At 46.8% G+C, this 12402-nt stretch overlaps 1 protein-coding gene across 1 annotated transcript in view; it reads left to right on the top strand.

Annotated features, from left to right (window-relative positions):
• Positions 1-12092, top strand: part of SLC7A5 (solute carrier family 7 member 5) — a 71003-nt gene extending 58911 nt beyond the window's left edge. The window contains exon 10 of the mRNA XM_030581273.1: positions 5357-12092. Within this exon, the coding sequence (XP_030437133.1) occupies positions 5357-5412 (56 nt within the window). The 3' untranslated portion in view covers positions 5413-12092. The remainder of the gene's footprint in view (positions 1-5356) is intronic.
• Positions 12093-12402: the final 310 nt, after the last annotated feature.

The raw sequence follows: 12402 nt of genomic DNA, 5'->3' as shown, positions 1-12402 counted from the left end.
TACGGCGACATATCGAGGTGGTTACGGACCTCTTTTCCCAGCTAGGCCTGCTTCTCAATGCTGAAAAATCCAGCCTGGTGCCCACACAGAGGTTGGATTTCATAGGCGCGACCCTGGACTTGACTCAAGCCAGGGCTTACTTAGCTCAGCCCCGCTTCCAGACTATCGTCTTGATCATACGGAGCTTGCAGGCCTCCCCAATCACCTCGGCCCGCATGTGCCTCACACTACTAGGACATATGGCCACATGCACTTACGTGACGAAATATGCCAGACTCCGAATGAGGCCCTTCCAAACGTGGCTTCACTCCGTATTCCGACCGGGCAGGGACCACCTAGATGTTTTGGTGACGGTTCCCCCAGACTCTCTCCGCTCCCTCGACTGGTGGCTGACCACACCCCTAGTATGCGCGGGGATGCCGTTCCATCCACAACCACCGTCGATGACTGTAACAACCGATGCATCATCCCTGGGGTGGGGGGCCCACCTAGGGCGCCTGCGTACCCAGGGCCTCTGGTCGTCCCAAGAGCTGTCACTCCACATAAATGTCCGGGAGCTGAGGGCAGTCCGCCTCGCCTGCCAGGCGTTTCAATGACGTCTACACGGCCGTTGTGTTTCCATACTCACGGACAACACAACGGCCATGTACTATATCAACAAACATGGGGGAACCCGTTCGTCTCCCCTATGTCAGGAAGCCATTCGACTCTGGGACTTCTGTATAGCCCAATCGATAGATCTGGTGGCATCCTTCCTCCCAGGGGTCAAGAACACACTGGCGGACAGACTCAGTCGATCCTTCCTATGCCACGAATGGTCGATCAGACCGGATGTCATCCATTCCATCTTCCAGAGGTGGGGATTTCCCCGCATAGACCTATTCGCGACCAAGTCCAACAGGAAGTGCCAGGAGTTTTGCTCCTTTCAGGGCCTCTCTCCCGGGTCGATCTCGGACGCATTCCTCCTGACATGGTCTCACAACCTACTGTATGCCTTCCCTCTGTTCCCTTTGGTGCACAAGGTCCTGTTGAAGCTACGCAGGGACAAAGCGCATCTAATCCTGATCGCACCCGCGTGGCCCAGACAGCACTGGTTCACTACCCTGCTGGACCTGTCTGTGGACCCTCCAATCCCCCTTCCTCTCCACCCAGACCTGATCACACAGGATCACGGCAGGCTCTGTCACCCGGACCTACGAGCCCTACACCTCACGGCGTGGCTCCTGCATGGCTGAACGTGGCGGAGCTCAGCTGCTCCGCACCGGTCCAGCATATCCTCCTTAACAGCAGGAAGCCTTCCACTCGCTCAACGTACAGGGCCAAGTGGAAACGCTTCTCCTGCTGGTGTGCGACTCAGGGAGTGAGCCCTACGCAGACCCCGATTTCCATGGTCCTGGACTACCTCTGGTACCTTAAGCAGCAGGGCCTGGCGTCATCCTCCTTAAAGGTGCACTTGGCAGCCATATCCGCCTTTCGACCAGGAGATGGTGGCCACTCCGTATTCTCCCACCCCCTAGTCACCAGATTTGTTAAGGGCCTGGACCGTCTCTACCCCCCCACACGCCGCCCTGCCCCTACCTGGGACCTTAACTTGGTCCTAAACAGGCTCACGCTCCCGTCATTTGAACCACTAGCGACTTGCTCGCTCACGTACCTATCTTGGAAGACGGCCTTCTTGGTGGCCATTACATCGGCCAGACGGGTCTCCGAGCTGAGAGCTCTCACAGTGGACCCACCCTACACCGTCTTCCATAAGGACAAAGGGCACCTACGAGCCCACCCAGCGTTCCTTCCTAAGGTTGTGTCTGCCTTCCATACCAACCAGGACATCTTTCTCCCGGTCTTCTTCCCGAATCCCCACTCTTCTCGGAGAGAACAGCAGCCTTCCTGTCGGCAGCCTTCCTGGCGCACGTGCCTATCCAGGAGATATGCTGTGCAGCGACCTGGTCATCGGTGCACACATTCACCGTACACTATGCGCTAGTCAGACAATCAAGAGATGATGCGGCCTTTGGCATAGCAGTTCTAAATACCGCCACATCTCACTCCAACCCCACCGCCTAGGTAAGGCTTGGGAATCACCTAACTGGAATGGATATGAGCAAGCACTCGAAGAAGAAAAGACGGTTACTCACCTTTGTAACTATTGTTCTTCGAGATGTGTTGCTCATATCCATTCCAAAACCACCCTCCTTCCCCACTGTCGGAGTAGCCGGCAAGAAGGAACTGAAGGGTGGCCGGGTCGGCTGGGATATATATTGGGCGCCATAGCGGTGCCACTCCAGGGTGCGCCCAGCCGACCCGCCTGGGTTGCTAGGGTAAAAGTTTCTCCGACGAACATGCACGTGGCGCACACACTTAACTGGAATGGATATGAGCAACACATCTCAAAGAACAACAGTTACAAAGGTGAATAACCGTCTTTTCTTATATCAAGTATCAGAGGGTAGCCGTGTTAGTCTGGATCTGTAAAAGCAGCAAAGAATCCTGTGGCACCTTATAGACTAACAGACGTTTTGGAGCATGAGCTTTCGTGGGTGAATACCCACTTCCTCAGATGCATGTCTTTTCTTAATGTTTGCTCTGAATGCTCTGTTGGTGCCTCAGTGTCCCCATGGCAGTTCTTAAATATCTGGCAGAGCAAAGGGCCAGTGCACCTAAATGCCTGGCACTCTGTCTCCTAGCAACTGATGGCCTGCGCCCCTCCTCTGCAAAGGTGCCAGCTGAAGGTGTTGGAGACAAAGGGATCAGGTGACCTCCTGGCCCGGGAAAGGAGCTGAGCAGAAAGGAGGGGCTGGAAGGGGTGGTTAGTGTGGAGCTGGCTGGGGTTGAGGAGTGGGGGGTCTGGTTCACTGCCCCCCAGAATGGACCCGGCCTAGGGATCCGGTTCGCTGTATCTACAAGCTCTGTTTTAGACCCTGTTCCTGTCATCGAATAAACCTCTGTTTTACTGGCTGGCTGAGAGTCATGTCTGACTGCAAAGTGGGGGTGCAGGACCCTGTGGCTTCCCCAGGACCCCACTGAGGCAGGCTCGCTGTGGGAAGCGCACAGAGGGGCAGAGAATGCTGAATGCTCCAAGGAGAGACCCAGGAGGTGAAGACCTGTGAGCTTCTTGCCCTGAACAAGTCTGCTCCAAGGGAGAGGAGGCTCCCCAAAGTCCTGCCTGGCTTGGTGGGGAGCAGTTCCAGAGCATCGCCTGGTGACTCCGTGACAACATTAAAAACACTTTTTTTTTATATATTTAACACTATTATAAATGCTGGAGACAAAGTGGGGTTTGGGGTGGAGGCTGACAGCTCGTGACCCCCCATGTAATAACCTCATGACCCCCTGAGGGGTCCCGACTCCCAGTTTGAGAACCCCCGCTGTAGATAATCTGATCAGATCCAGCTCATCAGAATCCCTGTTAATTGTATCTGCCAAGATTGTCTCATGTGCAGAGAACACTCAGTGTAGTAGTGATGGCACAGAGCCATTGAAACACACTTTAAAAAGACACGGTCAAGGTAACTTATGTTTTCAAAAAAATCTTACAATTTATACCCCCTTATAAATTTGCAGTTGAAATGTTTCCTAACTAAATCTCCTCCCCCCTCCGTTGTGCATGTGCCCCCCTCTTTTGTTGTTGCAAAGTTGTGCATAAGCATTGGGCTGCACATTCTGATTTGCCCTTGTGTTGGTTGCTTGTGACAGTGCAACACTGCTGTGTTCTTAAGGAAGATGCATGTACAGGATCAGATATTCAGAACCAAGCAAGCAAAAATGCTGTCTCACAACATGTATGCACCATTACTGTGACTCGGCAGTAACTGCATGTACAGTTCTGAAATTTGGGCCTTAATTATATGCATGTGTTAAATAGCATGTGCACATATGTACAGTAATAACTGATCATTCCCATGAGTGTGCAGTTAATAAGACTGGATTTAGACATGTACATGTAGTCAATACACATACTCTGACGCCGACATCGGGTTAATTTTTACGCTTATTCTATGCACAGACTCTTGCTGTTACAGATGGAAGTTGTGGATAAGGAGTGAGGCAGCATATAGCCTTGGTACAGTAACTCCTCACTTAATGTCGTCCTGGTTAACATTGTTTCGTTGTTACATTGCTGATCAGCTAGAGAGCATGCTCGTTTAAAGTTGCACAGTGCTCCCTTATAACGCTGTTTGGCAGCCGCCTGCTTTGTCCATTGCTTGCAGATAGAGCAGCCCGTTGGAGCTTGGTATCAGGGTGGACTGGCAGCCCCCCATCAGCTCCCCTAAGTTCCCTGTGCACCTGGCCAGCAGGCTGTCAATTGCCGGGCATTTCAGCTGTCCCTCCCCACACTGCTGTGTCCTGCTCCTGGCCTCTGCCATGGAGGTGCTCCAGGGAGCCTCCTGCTTGCTGTGCCGGGGGGGAGGGGGCAGGAGAGGGAGAGAGGTGCTCCCCCTGCTCCTGTACCCTGTCTCCACAGAGCTAGGGGGATACGACAGGGCTCAGGACGGAAGGAGCTTGCTAGCAGAAGTTGCTGTCTCAACCTGCTGATCTACTTAAAAAGGCAATGTACTTAGAGTAGGGGCAATGCGTATCTCTCTCTCACACACACAGTATGTGTGTGTGTGTCTCTCTCTCTCTCTCACACACACACACACACACACACACACACACACACACACACACACACACACACACACACACACCGGGGTAGCTGTGTTAGTCTGTATCCACAAAAACAACAAGGAGTCTGGTGGCACCTTAAAGATTAACAGATTTCTTTGGGCCTAAGCTTTCAGATGCATCTTCAGATGCACGCACACACACACACACACACAATGTGTGACACTCTCTCTGTAACACACACACACACACACGGTGTGTGTCTCTGTCTCTCTCTGCCATGCTATGTTTCTTCCCTCCATTTGTGCTGCCTTGTAGAGTGTGAAGCTACATTAACAACAATGTGTTAACCCTTGAGGGCTCACTCAGCTGAGGGCTAGTTCATCATTTAGCAATAAGGCATTCCCTGGGAAATATCCCACCCTCTGACTCCACCACCGCAACCAAGCTTCACAATCATCATCGCTATGTACAGTATTACATTTGTTTAAAACTTATACCAGGTATAAGCTTAAAGTAGCATTTTTCAGGAACATAACTACAATGTTAGGCCAACAGTAACTGTATTTGATTTGCAATGAAGACCTATGAGGTATTTAGACAGACTCCTTTGAAAGAAAAAAGTGGGACGGCTGCCCTGTCAGGCCATTTGAGGTAGAGAATCATGAAACAGGCTACCAGCTCGCCAGGCTGAAATGAGTAAAACTTGAATTCCGGTGCCTTTAATGTGCTCTTGTTTCCTCCCATTCAGTTTCCGTGACAGTCCTGTGCCAGAAGCTGATGGAAGTGGTTCCTCAAGAGTCTTAAGGAGGAAAAGCAAAGATGTTCGGCTCGGGGAAACGCACAATATTATTTTAAAACAACACAAAAGAAAATCCTTCTGATCCCTCATAAATCTAGATACCCTGAGCACCTTGGCAGAGCTGCTGCATCCCTGAGACTCCACTCCCTGGTGTGCCCTGCTTTCCCCTCCCTGGCCTCATCACCACCAACAAGCCAGGCAGCTGAGCAACACTTCGAAGAAGAGTTCTTGGGGTACGAATTTAGTTGAGGAAGAGGAGTTTCTACTGGTATCCTCAAGAGGCTCCAGCATGTCTGGTTACCAGGAAACTGGTCAGGCACTCTCTGTCTCTGTGTGTGTCTCTGTGTGTATGATTGATGGCTGGACTTCGGTTCTGTTTGTGCTTATTTGTTGTTTTGTTTTAATTTAAGGTTAGCATATAGTTTCTCCATCACAGTGGCTGCAGCTGAATCTGCTAAATGAAACAGAAATTTCAAGGCAGTCAGTGTTACACATGTGCCTGTGCAAGGGACGGGGATTTCACATTGTCACAGGGCTGCAGAACAGTCCTCCAAGTCATTTTCTTTCAAATGCAACGAACCCAGCCAGCTTACCAAGCAAGATCTCTGGAAGGCTAAACACTCCTGGGAACAAGTAGACAAAACAAATGGACAGAGATAGACATGATGCTGATATTAAACAAGGACTTGCACTGATTTCAACTGGATCCCTGGCCCTTTTTTGCTGCCCCCCCATGAAATTTTTTTATTATTGTTTTTAGTGATACTAAAGCTGTAATCCATTGGATATCTATAGATATATATAGATATATATATCTATATAGATATATATATATATATGGTTTTGGGTTTTCCCCCCACCTCAGGGAATCCCAAGTGTTTCTGCTTTTTACCAACTTAAAATAAATATTAGCAAATTCTTAGAGATGTTTGCAAAGCACAGAGTGTTTGAGAGGCGTTGTTTGATAATTGGCACACGCATGCCCCCGCACACACAAATATATTCTTCTGGATGCTTTGGAGTCTGCCAGTGAGGTGCCATGACAGTGATATGCAAAATCCCAGGGTGAAGCAGAATTAATGTCTCCAAGAACCTGGGGCATGTACATGTATTTTGATTTCATTCTGATGCTGAAAAGAGCAATCTGGATCATGCTCAGTTGCCTGTTTTCTGCTGTTCAGTCTTAGCCCTCTCTTGGTTATTAGACCAGCATGCCAGGCTACTTTTCTAGTTACACTAGTCCATCATTAGCCTCGAGTACCCAGAATGCATATCATCTACTCCTGTAAATTAGTACTGGGGTAGAGGTGAGGGTCCAAGGGCAGCGTTTCATGGGAAGTTTAAGCTGCCTTCTGAAAAATGAGCAGAAGGCCAGGTGGTGAGATGGCTGCATTCTACATTATCCTGAAGACTGGTTTGAGTCAAGCACATACACAGCTCAGTGCCATGCCGACAAGTGGCGCACTCCATCAGCATTCAGAGTAATTAATGCTTGCTCTTAAACAAGTCATACAGAGAATATTTGGGATGGATTCTCCTAGCTCAAACTCACAGATTGCATGTCAGTGTATTGGCTGCTGTGATAGCTTTATTAATGCAGTACTCATGTTTCTTCTAGAAGTGTATTCAGAGGAGATGGGACTAAATAAGTCTGGGGTAGTGAGTGTCCCCAAACGGGGGATCCTCAGGGGTCACTTTGCTACCCATCTACCATCAGTTTAACTGATCTCCTTCTCACCGTTCCTTGAAGCGATGCTGGAAAAGTGCTCCTTCATGTAAAGCTGCAGCACCAGATTCTGGTTGGCTGGCATTAGACCTTTCTAGGACATTCTGCCTTCCAGAGGGTGGCACTGCTTTGGATGCCAACCAGGATCTGCAGTTCTGTGGACCATGTGAATGTGTCTCTGTTTTCTGGGTGACTACAGGGAGCCAACTTTCCCATTCCAACTTGAATATAGACTCTTATGCTCTCATACAGAGTGCTGTAACCTATTATGTTCCCATGTCGTCAAGGGCATTCTCTTAAGGACTGTATTGGTTCCTTACCTAAAAAATCTGTCTCTTTAGCAGGACACAGGGCCCCAAATTCTGTAACAAATTGCCCTGAATTCATCTGTGTGAAAAGTGATGTTCTCTTTGAAAAGCAAAAGCATGTTTTCCTTAAGTGAGCTGTGCTAGTCACTTCCAGAGTCTCCTTTATGCTTTTGCCTGGTCATCCCCTCCCTTAGAAAAGAGTAGTTAAACTTGTACCCTGCAGTATTGAGGTTTTTTGTAAAGCAGGATATTTTGAAGTAGTAACCCTGTAGAGTTAGGGGCTTAGAACTCTGCCTCTGGCAGTTGTCTTTCTGCTTTGTTTTGCCTTCTTTTGTCAGCATGGAAGATCTCTGGAAAGAGAGGCAATAAGCATATTGAAGCCTTTAGTTGATGCACTGTCCTTTTATGAAGCTCTGTTGCTAGGAGGCTAGGCAGCTTGTAGCAGTTCCATATAGCAGCATCTCCTAAGACCATCTGGAGAAAATGACCAATGGTTGTAATTAAATCAACAAGTTATATAAGCAGCACTGTTGCTGCTATTTTAAAAAAAAAAAAAAATTCTCCTTGTTCTTAGAAAGTATGATGGGAGGAGCGGATGGCTCATTTGTCCTGTAAAACATCTCCCTGCTAGGTCACCTATTCCAATCCAACCTGTGTCGATAGGGACACGTATGATAGCTGTTGAGGGGAACTCTGTGCAGTGGGTTGGTAGGTCTCAGACCATTCCTAGTGGACAGGTGAACAACTCATGGGCCAGGGAATCTGAGCTCCTCTCCTCCAGATCAGGGGTGAGGTGCTTTGGCAAGACAGCGAAGGGAGATTTGCACTGCCACCGCGTGCGCAGTCAGTACCTCTTCTGCGGACGGAGCACCTCAGACAATCTGACACCTTTCACTAGTGCTAGATTTTCTTTTCTTTTAGGGTTTAGTGTTCTTTGGACCAGCCACATGGGGTACCAGGTTTGAATTTCTCGACTTGGGCTCTAGCCCCCTTGGCTGGCAGGGACTTTAAGTGCCATGTAGCCAACTGCAGAATTATCGGGGATGGGAGGAGAGAGGGTTTTTCATCCCTCCCCCACCCCAAGCTGAAGTAAATTAGTAGCTGTGCTGAAGTCACAAAAAGTTCAGATCTGGCTCCACAGCTCCCCAGAGTTTTGGCGTTGCTTGGTTTGCACTCATCTCTGCACTAGCTTCAGGAGTGAAGAAGAGATGCAAATGGATTTCCTCTTGTTTAACCTTTAAGACCAGTGTGTACAGAAGGATTTTCACACTGGGGAGTTCATTTTTCATTTTTTTAACAAGTCTTAATTAAAACCTGCTTGCATCTCTTTAATAACTTTCCTTCCTGACACTGAAGTGAAGAGTTTTCTCTCATGTCAGTCTGCGTGCTCCTGCAGTGAAATGATGCTCCGTTATGACATCACTATTGTTTCTATGGCAATAACTCTATCATCAAAACAACTGCGGCATCACCACAGGATGATGCAGGAGGAGTACCTGGTAGACCACGGTTGAAATCTCATTCTGACTTTTCCCAGTGTGCAAGTTCATCTTTCAGGGACCAGACTGATTGTCTTGGAAGGGAATCCCAGGTAGTCCTCTTCATCCAGAGGATGGTGGCCTAGATGTATGTATTTTGGGGGGTTGGGGAGGGAATGGGTAAAGGAGTAAAACTGAATGAATTTTCTTTGGGGAGAAAAAACATTGAAAGCAGTTTTGGCAAAGAGAAGAAATTGGTGTTACAAGTATAGATGCTGTCAGCAGAATCTACATCCCAGTGCTAAGGTGCATAATTATCATTCTGAAGCTTGGAGATGCCGGCTTTGAGGCTGGACTTGTTAAGCTAGGATAGCGTACATCCAACGAAAGACCTCTGCTGCCTTTCTGATCAAAAGCAGGATGAAATGTGCCAGCTGACAGGGGACATTAGGAGCTGAGAGGGGGTCTGGAGATACTGCATATAAGTCATCCAGACTAGACATGGTTTTGCCTGTGATTAGTCATCCTATTGTATGTTCTGGATGACCCAAAAGAGAGAGGCTAACCCTCTCCTCACACACACTCAAACAAAACCACAGTGTTACTTGTAAAATACTAATGACTATTTGATGTTGCCGTTTAGTAAATTTTCCCAGCCAGCTAAATATCTTGTAAATGAATTTTATAGCATGGTGTTGTGCAGTTGTGATTCCAGCAGCTACACCTTACTGTAGTGTTAATAGAATAGAGTGTATGGGACTATGGCAACTAGTTTTTAGGATTAATTGCAGGGAAATAATTATCACTGAATGTTCATGGCAATCTTCCCTTATTGTTACCTAGAGGGTAAGGGAGAGGGGTCCTTGATTCAATGGGCACATTCCCCAATGTGTTATAGGGCTCTTCCTCTCTCTCTCTTCCCCTAACCCATAACCATCCACCCTAATTGAAATGAGACTTTGCCCTTATTAGCCACATCCATTCTGGCAAAATAATGCCAAGTAAACCATGCCAGCTGGGATTTCATAGAGATGGTTTCAGGGGTTTAACTATGACTTCAGTGTAAGTTCTGCTGGGCAGGTGAAATACAATGGATGGTGCCATTTAAAAAACAAATGATTTCCTGACTAATTAAACTTCCTCCAGTATGTGCAACATTTCCCCTTCCAAATATTGTGTTGTGGTAAACAGGGTTTTAGTGGCAAACAGGGTTTTAGTGGCACCCACTGTACATACCTTGTTGCTGTCCAGCAAACTTTAAAGATCGTCCAATTTGATTGAAACCCGTATTACATTGCTCTGTTGTTTTTCCCTGCTTCAAGCAATGCTGACAGCTGAGATGGGAGTATAACTGAAATTCCTTGGTGTGGCTTTCTTGCAGTCGGTTTGTCTCCAGTGCTGAATTGTGACATAGACTGGAGAGGTGGAGCAGGCTGTGCTCATTAATCAGCGCTACAGATTCATAAATAACTTGGCCATTGGCAGTGATTGGAAGGAAGACGGTACCTGATGATTTGAAGATGTTTCTGGAATGCATGTTTAGGTTTGTCTGAACATGACAGGGTCATTTTCCATTTAGTGGTGACACTGGGAGGTCTTTTCCCTTTTGTCTGTGAAAGCCCCCTGAAAGCTTAAACAGATGTTACCGTATTCGGTGGTAAGAATTCCAAACGCTACCATTTACAAAACACTAGAGAGCCTCTACTGTGAGGCACTGCTGCATTTTCATAAAAGGGTTGCATAACCCCCTTTCGGTGACATCAAAGGGAAGGCTAAAAGAACTGTTGAACCACTAAGAATTTTTTTTTAATTTAAAAAATATATTGAAACAATGTTCTTAAAGTTTGAGTCCTCTGTTAGAGCTGAAATGAGGCAGGCCAGAAGTGAGATGGCTTTAATTTCCTCCAGGACCTTTGCTGAAGCTCAGGCACTGAGCTGTCTGACATTTTTCACATCAGCAGGACTCTGGCATCAATTACAGCCTTGTATTCACACTGGGAGCCCACATAGTAGCTGCTTTATCCAGCTGCAGGAAGTGGCATCCTCCCGTGAGGACAGTGGAGTTCAAGATACTGACTTCAGGCCAAACCTCAACACTCCTTCAGGTGAATCTCCCATGGAAGTTATAAAGTTCCCTAGGCTGCTGAATATTTCATGGAGGCTGCACCCAGTTGTGGTTGTGATGAATTTGGTCTCTTGACTTTCGTGGGTATTTTGCCTGCATGAGAATAGTAGCACATGGTTTTGTGGGGTCTGATCATGAAAGATGCTTTAGCTCCTCTCAGTTTTCACTGACTCCACTGGGAGTCACGGGGCTTCAGCCTCACTCTGGCTCGGGCCATGGTAGGGGAGTTTCTTACCATCCTCTCCACTGCAGCATTGGGAACTGTAGTGTAGATGGGCACTGGCTGCTGCTGGTAGTCTAAGCAAGATGTCAAGCAGACCTGCTTTGAACAGGGTGACTGTGCTCAAGGTAATGGCGGCAACTGGCAGCCCATCTAATAGGGCTCTCAGTGTTTCTAGCACTGGTGGAGCTGAACCGTTGTTTTTAACAGTGAGGAATATTTAGAAGATGTCCCTAGTGTTAGATGATGGCCCTTTAGAGACCTGCTGTTCACAGGTCCTGTCCTTAGCTGCTTTTTATCACTGTTGTTCATTGCTTTAGAAATGATGTCACTTCCTCCAGTTGTAGTGTTTAATACAAAAAATATTTTTTTAAATATTGAATTAATTGCAAAAGGCCAAGGGAGCCTTTATACCTAAATTATTCCCTTTAGTGTGACATTCACCCCAATGCAGAAGATCTGCACAATGTCCTGCGTGCCATATTCAGTCCCATGTTGAGGGACCAAGTGATGCAGATGGCTTTGGGTTTTCTGCACTGTGATGAATTTCACGTATAGGGAGAACTTTGCTCCTTGTTTGTTCAGAAGGACAGCGAGAAGACTAAGTCCCATTTAAGCCCTTAAAATGGGAGTTTTAAGTGTTGTGTAGGCCTCGCGCTGGCCCTCTGAACAAAAACAGGATGAATTTTGCACCTAGTGAATAATCTGACTTTTTAGAAATGTCTTTCTTTTAAAGATAATATAAGTTTTTTTTGTTGTCTTTTGTTGTTTTAATTTTCTTAACAAACAAAAAATCTAGGTTAGGATTTTGTTACACCCGGTTGCTTTAAAAAAAAACAAACTACTAATTTTATGGTTGATCTAGATGATTTTCTGTTCGCTTTAATGGGTAAATATCTTTAGTCTTAATATTTCTACAGTAAGTGCTGTCTATTTACAATGTTTGCGTTCTTGTCAACATGGCTATTCCATGATTGACCTAGAGTGCTGTTCTGTCAGTCATTTGTAACTTAATCAAATTGCCTTGTACAATGAAATGTATAATGCAATGTATTATTTTTCTCTAGTATTTCTCAATTGTTTTATTATTTCTGGTTAACAAGTCTGTTACATTAGAATGTTTTGGCTTTTATTTGAT

Source organism: Gopherus evgoodei, chromosome 12 (genome assembly GCF_007399415.2).
Source record: "Gopherus evgoodei ecotype Sinaloan lineage chromosome 12, rGopEvg1_v1.p, whole genome shotgun sequence".
NCBI lineage: Eukaryota > Metazoa > Chordata > Testudines > Testudinidae > Gopherus > Gopherus evgoodei.
Note: the sequence above shows the minus strand (reverse complement) of the source record. Positions and strands in the feature narration are given on the sequence as shown.